Genomic DNA, 10,180 nt, shown 5'->3' with positions numbered 1-10,180 from the left:
ATATTAGTACATAAAAAATTATAGTTCATTGGTAGCATTAGCGACCAACAAAAATAAGAAACTTTAAATAAGCAACCTTAGCATAGTAACATGAAACAATCATGAAAACCAACCATTTAACAAACTTTATTAGCCTTTCAAAAATTGCCACAGATTTTAGTCAAGTACAAGTCAATACAAATAATAACTCATGCCAAGCCTATGACTACCATCATAAATCAAGGTAAATAAACCATGATTCATCAATCATATGATAAATCATGACACAATTACTTAATTAGGTAGACAATAAAATAAATATGCCAATAATTTTTAATTTAGCTTTGGCCAATCAAGGATCTTATTATACAATAATAATGACCATAATCATAAATCTTTGTTCACTCAAGGAACCATCACACTCACCAATAACTTGTACATGTATGCAAATGGTCTTATGGCTGCCCAACCATGACCTGTATGGGGGAGCTCCCATCCATGTATCATAATTCTAGACATCTAGTTCATGTCAACCTTATATCACTGATCCAATGGAGATGTACAAATAATGGTACATCTTATAATAATAAGTATGAATCTGATAAATATGTTTTGAATACTGATATGTTTCACAATAATCAATACAACTCACAAAAATTACAACCATAATAAAAACAATCAACACGCTTTAAATATAACATCATTGCATGTGATTAACCCTTACGATATCATGTAACAACTAACTTTATTTGAAATTATTTGTAATAATTATACAAAGAAATAGTTAACATGCACACATAAATAAAATTGGGTTTAAACTCTGTTAAACCATCACTTACCTCAATCCAAGCTTGCACCACTATGTAAAACTTGAGTCTTGTCTTTCCGTTCATTTTTGGCTTGTTTATCGTCTAAGAAAATTTACATGATTATATTTCATACAATAATCTAGTACATAAATGAATTACAACCTAACCCAAAAACCCCATGATTAAATGTATGATCATTCCTCCCATTCTAGGATTTTCTATCGATATTCCACCTTTATGCTATAAATTTCATGAATATAACGGTGAATTATAAGCATAAAATTGTAATTAATAAAATTTAACCATAACCCAAGGTTTTTATACTTAATTCAGCCAGTTGCACTAGAAAAAAACCTAGGTCAAGCTAAATCCTTTTAATAAATCCCCAAAACTAGTGATTCTAAGGATCAGTAATTGAAAACTACATAAGGAAAGGATTAACTTACCTTCATAGTATTTACTATAGTAAAATCATCTCAAATCACTTTACCTATATATATTTCATTTGTGGATTATCATGGACCACATATGCGCCAATTTTATTTAAGACTAACCTAACTTGAAATTTCTAGCTTTAAATTAGCGAAAAACCATAACTTGAAGTCTAGCATATTGATTTACCGATTAAGATAGAAAGGGTTGTTACAGTAGATACAAAATGACCCATATTCATTCCTAAATAATCAAATAACATAAATTATGTAAGTCAAAAAAAGAGCACACCTGTATCCTCAAATAAGTGAGGGTATTTGTCTTGCATATTCCTTTCGATTTCCCAGGTAGCTTGCTGAATAAGTTGATGTTTCCACTGAACCTTTACCAATCGAATCTCCTTTTTTCTCAATTTACGAATGTCTCGGTCAACAATTGAAACTGGCTCCTACTCATATTTAAGATTCTTATCAATAAAAACTGAAATTAATTTAATGATGTAATATCTATTTTTATGGTATCTTTTTAGCATTAACACATGAAATACGGAGTGGAACCCTAACAAGTTTGATGGAAATGCAAAATAGTAAGCTATTGGTCCTATATTATCAAGAACATCAAATGGACCAATATATTGAGGGCTAAGCTTACTCTTCCGGCAAAACTGTATAACTCCCTTCACAGAGATACTTTCAACAAAATATGCTCATTGGGTTTGAATGAAAGTCCCTTACCTTGGGATCCACATACTCTTTTTGCATAATCATGGGCGGTAAAAAAAGTGATATAAGTTATAATTATTAAAAAATAAATTTTATTTTTTGTATATACAACTAGTTTTAAAGATATATGGGTTAAATTAAAAAAGGATAGTTTGATAAACATAAATCCTTGGTAAAAATATATTAATATTGAGAAAGTTAATTATATACTTGAAAGCAACATAAATTTGTAGTTTCCATTTTCATATTAAGATGATCTACTGCTACTTAAAAGTAGCTTTCCTAATTGGCTAAATGCTCTGCATCTTCAAAAATAATGTTTTCTTCATCTAAAAAAGATTTTTTTGAGTATTTTAACCAAGAGTAATTTTTCATTTTTAGATCCCAATGTCTTTTAATCATAGTAGAGTCTCAACAAATCCAAATTGTTGTCGCATAAGGCTAATTTAAGGGAGAATCCTTCTTAATTTTTTTTTCTATCTAAAGCTAGAATATGAGGCCTCTATTTATAATTAGAGGATCTTATCAATCCTACCACATTAACCCTTTGTGATAAAATCAGAGTACTTGTATGAATCATTCATAATCTCAAAGATAATATATCTATAAGAAATTATGAAGTGGTCCTAAAATTAGCAAGTTAAAAAGCTTAAAGATTTAGTTAGTATCATAAATTCTTAAAGAAAAATATCCAGTAAAATATTTTGCTAAAACATATATGAAACTAATAACGAAGTACGTAAAGTAAAAGAAACTAAGAAGAAACAATATCATGAAGTTGTAGTTTGTAACATCTTTTCATAAACTAATACCTCAACGCATGTATGGCGACAAAATAAGCTCCCACAACAAAATAAATCACTTCATTTGTATTATAACACTCTATAATAATATCATCAAAAGATACTATGATCCTGCATGAACATGTTTAATACCCTATCATAATGAGAAGTAAACTCAAAGCTCTTGCAAAAGTTTAATTACCCTCACAGTCATTTCCTTCATTTTAGGCATTTTCAATTTTTAGAGCTTTTCTATAACTTTTCTAAATTATTTATGACTTTCTAGGAATGATAGTTTGATTTTTGGGCAAGTCATTTGAGAATTTTATTAATACCGAATTTGATGTGATTTATTTAAACTAAATTATAATTTTGTAAGATGATATAGTCAATAACCTTACTAAAATATTTTTGATGTTTGTGAATTTATTAAAATTATGATATATCTAAATTACCATAAAATAGATTTATAATCTATTAATTTTTAATGTGAGAAACTGAATCTAAATATGCAAAATATTGTTATTAAATGGTAAAGGATTTATTAAAATTAATTTTGTATCAATTATGGTATATTCAAAAAGTTATACTTTTTTACACAAACCTATGCAATAGCCGAATTAAAAAAGTAAAAAGATAATCGAGTGGAATTGGATAGGACACCTCCACTCCCATGTGGAAGTGGAGATAGGAATCATCACCACTATTAGGTCAAAGGTAGAAGCAAATGAAGTATATGACTTGTATGAGTTATAATGTTTCACGCAAATTAAACTTTTCTTTATTGACCAAATCATATATAAATTATGTTGTCCATTCAATTCTCATTGATATACAAATTAAGTTCCAAATATGAATGTTTAAAAATATTACTACTTCAGAAAATATTGAGATATCATATGTTATCCCAAATAAATTAATTATTTACATCAAGTTGTTCAAGATCTGGTTCTAGTGAAAGACTATTCGGAGGATTCTAGGAGAGGCTTTTAGTTTTGGCAGCCAAGTAGTCTAGGCTTACCCTATCCTTGACTGAGTTTATTTATAGTAATTATATGCTATTATGCTAGTTTTGGGCTGGTAGTTGTATCCTGGATATCATTTAAAATATTTTATGTCTTTTTTATCCTGTTAGGTCCTGTTATGGTAAATTTTAATCCAATTATCCCTTAGTATGGTGTATTATTTAAGAACTTAGGGCATGGTATTAAGTTGAAGACATTGAATTACTCCTTTTTAACTAAGTTATGAGTGTTGCTTAAATTCATTTCAGTTATAGTTCAGGGTCACCATATACTTTATTTCTGTTATTTGTTATGAGTTCTAGCACCACTTTGGCATTAGTTATGGTATATCTTGGGTTCTAGTTTTTCAATGAGTATATTTACTATTAGTTCCAATTCAATTTTTTCATCTAGTAATGATATTATTTCTCAAAATGATTATCGTTGTTCTGAGAGTTGTGGTTTCTCTGAGTTTTGATTTGATTTTGGTATCTAATTATGAGTTATATTTCATATCATATATGTGGCCTCTCGTTATTACCTACGATTCTTGGTTCAACTCTAGCATATGGCCTATTGTTACTACCCATTGTTATTGGTTTAGGCCTGGTGTACATATTTATGGCTACTATAGTTTCCTTGACTGGTTCAGTTATGGATTATTTACATCTTATATCTCTAATTACTTCCTGTGTGTCCCACCAACTTATGGGGAATGGTTGAGTTAATTGTCTTCTTTAGTATGCGTGATAGTTATGGGGGACTAATTAGGTTATGTTTGCATTGCCTTCCTATAACTCCATTATTTACTTTATATATCACTTTTACTTATTTTTTTTAATATATTTGCATTTCTCCATAGTTGTTTACCTTTCTATTCCTATTTATGACTAACTCAGAATATACCCTCACATTTTAGTTATACTTTTCTTATATTTGAGCTTATTCAGCCAAAGATATCTACTTAGTACGCATTGATTTGGTACTCTTATATCACTTCTACATATTTTCCATGATGTAAATTAGAGTACTGGTAGTCAACATTTATATGATTTCCTCCACCTCAATACTGATCTGGAGTAGGGTCAGTTTTTGTCGTTCAATGCTGATCCTTTTTTATCAATTCTAGTTTAAGAGTTTGTACTCGTGATTGCTTTTTATATATTGTGTATATTTTAGATTCTACCTAGTACTCTGGGTATGTTTATTAGTGGCTCTAGTTCTTCCGTACTAGCTCTTGGAAGCGATCATCTTGTATTTTTTGTCCTCTTTCTTTTCCCTATACGGTATACACTATACATATATTCTTCACTTTCTCTTCTTTATTGTTGGCATTGATTTATTCCTATATTTCTTTAGTTTATGCACATTATCTCATTACTCACTATTTTGGGCTATGACTTTTCTTGCCTACTGGTGGGATAAGGTAGGTACCATCATGACTTAAGAAATCAGGTAAAGATAGTCTGGTATCAGAGCCTAGGTTTCACTAGTATTGTTGGTACTGGAACTGATATTTGATGTAGTCTTGTAGATCGGTATAGAGATGTTTTTATCCTATCTTTGGGAGGCCATAGAGTATTTCTAAGGAAAAATCTCATTCTCGTGATCCATTCCATGCATTTGGTCTGAGTTAGTATTTAATATTTATTGGTTCACTCTTTACACAAATTCTAGGATACAAGGTATAGGAGTAATGGATCTCAACCCCAATCCCACTATTAGAGTTTAGGTTAGGTTCGAAGTCGACCCAGAGTCGAGGACAGGATAGAGTAGTAGTCCCAACTAGAGATCAGGGTAGGAAGCCATCATTGAACCTTATAATAGCTCTTGAGCCTGAGACAACTCTAAGTATTTTGCCACCACAGTAGAAGGTAGGACAGTAAATCCCAAGATCCACCTAATTTTATATCGTCTTTGGTTATTTAAGATGCATTAGTAGAAATATTGGGGATAGTTGATGGTCAATCCACTGAGAGATCTTAGCCAGTGGCATAGAGTGGTGTTGATTTAGAGGTGCAGCCTACAATAGTAATACCTAGCATAGAGGTTTCTTTAGTACTGATAGTCCTATAGTAGGTAGTATCTTAACTAGTATTTATTGGAAAAAATAAAAGTTGTTTGGTTGATTTTTGAGATTGTCTTTAATCAGGTTTATTGGGACACCAAAAGGGATGTGTATGAATTCTTATCTAGTTATGAAGAGAGATTACTAAATTTGGGGTTGGTAGAGTCGCCTGGAGTAAACTTGCTTATCATCTAGATGCGGCAGTGAGGAAGTGGTAAGAGATTATATTGATTCAAGGGCAACTAGATCTCTACCATTGACTTGGACTTATTTCTCTGAGGCTTTCTTAGGAAAGTATATGCCTTGCAATATGCGCGAGCGTCTTTGAGTAGAGTTTTCTACTTTGAGAAAGGGTTACATTCATGTGGATGGGTATGAAGTGAGATTTTAAAAGTTAGCTAGGCATTCCATTATTATTCTACCTAAAGATTATAAGCATATTCGATACTTTGTTAGGGGATTAAGATTACCACTTTTTAGGGCTATATAGAGTTTGCTGACATCAGGCAAGTCGTTTTCTAATGTAGATGACCATCATTATTTTGTAGAGGTGATTGGTGTGTCTTGAAGAACACAACACTTTCAATACTTAAAAATATTAAATTATGCTTGAACTTAGGCTATTTTAGTAGATATGATGTGCTTTGGTGGTTATTATAGGTAAAACAGGTCTAGTATGGTATTGGAAAGAAACTAGAAGAAAAAGACTTAAAAAGACAAAAGTTTCAGAAGGTATGAATCTACTCATGAGTCGTCAACACCTCATATGACACGTAGTCTTGACTCATAAGCACAACAGAAACCAAGCATGCCAAGAAAAGCTAAGTAGTGAGAAGATAAAACTGAGCATCCTAGTCCTAAGCTGAGGGTACAAGGTGTATCATGAAGTCATACATAGAGAAGAACCCAAGAAAACAAATTATCTTTGAAGTGTTAGAAGAATACGAGTTGAAGACTGAGTATGACTCTATGGACAAGCCATAAGCAGACCAATGTCCAAAGCATGAAAGAAAAAAGCCCTAGGTGGATATGAGTGAAGGCTATAAGTCGTATGATCAAGGTAAGACTCATGACCTTGAGTTGTAAGTAGAAAAAAAATTTGAAGCCTGGAAGACCAGACACTGGAGTGGATACAAGAGGCATAGTATAATTCATAAGAAGATAGTATGGGTGGATGGCGATTCGTACCTTTTGCCAACATAACTTTGCCTTTCCCATTTTCATTAGGATTTCTAAGAATTTTTTAGGTACTATAAATACACTAGGTTTTATCTTGTATGAGGTTACTTACTGTAACACCTAGTATTTCCCTTGCATAATCTTAGTCCTAATACATGAGTATTAGTTTATAAAATTTTTGAAACAATAATTATTTTGCAGTTTAGAACCTTTCATTTTATAGGAAATTGAATTAGCTTTTGAATAATATAAAATTCGCCTAAATCTGATAACCGGGTATGAAGTTCTGGTAATTTAAAGTTTCAGTCATTAAACACCGTCATTTTAACCCTTAGTGCGTCGCGAGACAACCCAAATGACAATTGTCAATTTCAAGTGTGACACTGCGATCATGGCACGTCGCGAAGCAAGCCAATTTCCTGATTGTCAATTTCCAGTGGGCCTCTGCGATATTGGCGGGTTATGAAAGTGGCCAAAATAATATCCAAAGGCTTACCACGATAGTGACACATCGCGCCGGTAGCCCAGTTCCCAGTTGTCAGTTTCCAGCGACATGACGCGATAGTGCCGCATCACACCAGGTGGCCATTTTAGAAATATTTGACGAAAATTAAAAGTTTTTCCCAAGGGTATAACAGTTTTTTTCCCTAATTTTAATCTGCCCAATTGTGCTTTTAAGCCCTAAAAACATTTTTGAACTCCTTATTTTAATTAGTTTCCCCCAAATCAAGAACCCTAGCTCTCCAATTTCAAGGATAATTCTTAAGAACTCACAAAGAACTTTAAGAAATTCATCTATTAATGTATGTTAGATGTTCATCCATGGATTCCTTTCATCTATGGAGTCCAAGTAACCTATTGAAATTTCAAGTTCTATTCTTTTCAACTAATTATGTTTTAAATTATGATTTCATCCATGAATCTCCAAGTACTATTGATTTTATACCATGTTACCATGAAATTATTTATATCATTCAATCCTCCATGTTTTTATATAATTATTTATAGAATTAAATCATGATTTAGAACTATTATGTTGAATTCATGCTATTTGATAAATTCCATAGTATTCCAATGGTTGTTTTAAACCCTGAACTACAATTGTTTGATAAAATGCCTATAAGAGTGATTGATTTGATAAAAGCCTTCATGTTTTGTTCTCCAAGCTTTATTGTCATTTTTACTATTATTGTTTTAAGTCCTAGGGGTATTGAATACCTGAAAACTATAGCTATTTATTAGTCTAGTGTCTGTACATTATAGAATTATCTTCAGATAATATTATGAGCATTATCAGAATAGTCAGATATCAGTCATTAAACTCAAAATAGTCTAATATCTCAGTATCTTTCAGTTAGGAGTAGGATTTAGCACCGAACGATTGAAGGGATGGTGGCTTCCTCGTCAGACAGGCAGAGTCGTTAGTAGTAGTCCCTATGCTCCAGAACTATTAGCCAGCATAGGATATGAGTAATCACCCATCAGATTAGGCTTTACTATCTCACAGGGGTCACCCGCTAGTTCAAGCTTGACACCTTAAGTCCTTTGGACATTATATCAGATTGGTGGATCCACACAGCTATCGTTAGTACCTATGGAATGATATAAACACCCTTCTAACAGGGTTACGGGTTGGACCCTGATTAGCTTAAATTAGGAAATGTCGGTTAGATGATACCTCCCACAGTTTCAGATATAGTCTCAGTTATAGTCCCAGCTTAGTTATTTAGTCTTAGTGTTGTTTGACCTAAGCATACATATTTTAGTTATTTTAGTATTTTAGTTTATAGATTTTACTCAGTTCATCTTATATGCTTGATCATGCATCCTTAGTATTTATAAATTTTCATGCATTTTCAGTATCTACAGATTGTATGCTCTTTATTCAGTACTCCATGCTTTACATGCATACCCAGTTAACTATTAGTTATGTTCATAAAACCATGCATATCATCCTACCTCATTTAGTATACCAGTATATTCAAAGAACTGATCGCATACCTTTCTTTGTTCTATGATGTATTATATCATAGGTGATGACGCTCAGTTCTCAAATCACACTTAGTCCCTCAGATCAATAGCAGTATAATAGCAGTGGTGAGTCCTTATCATCCAAGGATAGATTATATTACTTTATGTCATTATCTCAGTAATTAGTAAAGTTAGTTGGGTGCCTGTTCGATCAACTCACAATATTCAGTTTAGAGGCTTTTCAGACATTACAGTTAGTTATTCAGATTATTCATATTTCAGTATTATATCGGGTTCATAATTCATTAGTCGTTTCATTATTAAAACCTTGTGGTATTCCAGTTATCAAAACCTTATGGTATTTTAGTTATTCTTCTGCATTCATGATTATATTATCCAGTGCTTACAGAAGGTACTAGCTCATGTGTTAGATTGTGGTCTCTTGGGACTATAAGCACCGTGTAACAACTAGTGGTAGTCTCGAGTCATTACAAACTTGTTATCAGAGCCTAAGGTCTTAAAGTATCCTAGAAATTCTGAAAGCCACATCATGTAGAGTCTTGTGCATGGGTGTGTAGCGCGCCACACTTATGGACGAGAAGCTATAAGGCATTTAGGAAAAATTTTCCCTTCTTTCAGTAGTCATGTCATGCTAGTTAGCATGAGCTCAAGTTAAACTCTCTTTCTAATCCATTTCCTTCTTCCTTTTATAGAACATGCCTCCCAAGAAGAACGAAACAAGAATAGGAAATTGGCCAGCCCTCAACCCATCCATGCAGGTCCTCTGGATGAGCACGTCTCTTACGCAGAATTTTGGGTTACGCTCACTACTCTAGCCAATTCCATAGTAGCACATAATAAATGGCTAGCTGTTATTCTGGCCAACCCAGTGGCCAATACTGCTATGACTAGAATTCAAGATTTCACCCAGATGAATCCTCTTTTTTTCACTTGATCCAAGTCTGAAGATGATATATAGGAATTCTTAGATATGGTACAAAAGGTAATGGATGCTATGGGGGTGATGTCTAGTTACAGTTTCGAGTTAGCTATATATCAATTGCCAGATGTAGCCCATACTTGGTTTAAGTAGTGGAAAGTTGATAGGGGTATAGATGTGAGGCCTGTAGAATAGGAAGAGTTTGCCATAATATTCATAGACATATTCTTCCTATTAGAGTTAAGAGGGCCAAAGTGTTAGAGTTCATTAACTTGAGGCAGGGCAGCATGAGAG

The 10,180-nt window shown here is 32.6% G+C and overlaps 1 protein-coding gene across 1 annotated transcript in view; it reads right to left on the bottom strand.

Moving 5' to 3' along the window:
• Positions 1-808: 808 nt before the first annotated feature.
• Positions 809-10,180, bottom strand: part of LOC107874890 — a 33,703-nt gene continuing 24,331 nt past the window's right edge. The window contains exons 5-6 of the mRNA XM_016721599.2: positions 1,512-1,668; positions 809-890 (exon numbers count right to left, since the gene is read on the bottom strand). Coding sequence (XP_016577085.1) covers positions 820-890; positions 1,512-1,668 — 228 coding nt within the window. The 3' untranslated portion in view covers positions 809-819. The remainder of the gene's footprint in view (positions 891-1,511; positions 1,669-10,180) is intronic.

Source organism: Capsicum annuum, chromosome 6 (genome assembly GCF_002878395.1).
Source record: "Capsicum annuum cultivar UCD-10X-F1 chromosome 6, UCD10Xv1.1, whole genome shotgun sequence".
NCBI classification, from domain to species: Eukaryota; Viridiplantae; Streptophyta; class Magnoliopsida; order Solanales; family Solanaceae; genus Capsicum; species Capsicum annuum.
The sequence above is the reverse complement of the archived record's forward strand: the minus strand, read 5'-3'. Positions and strand labels throughout refer to the sequence as shown.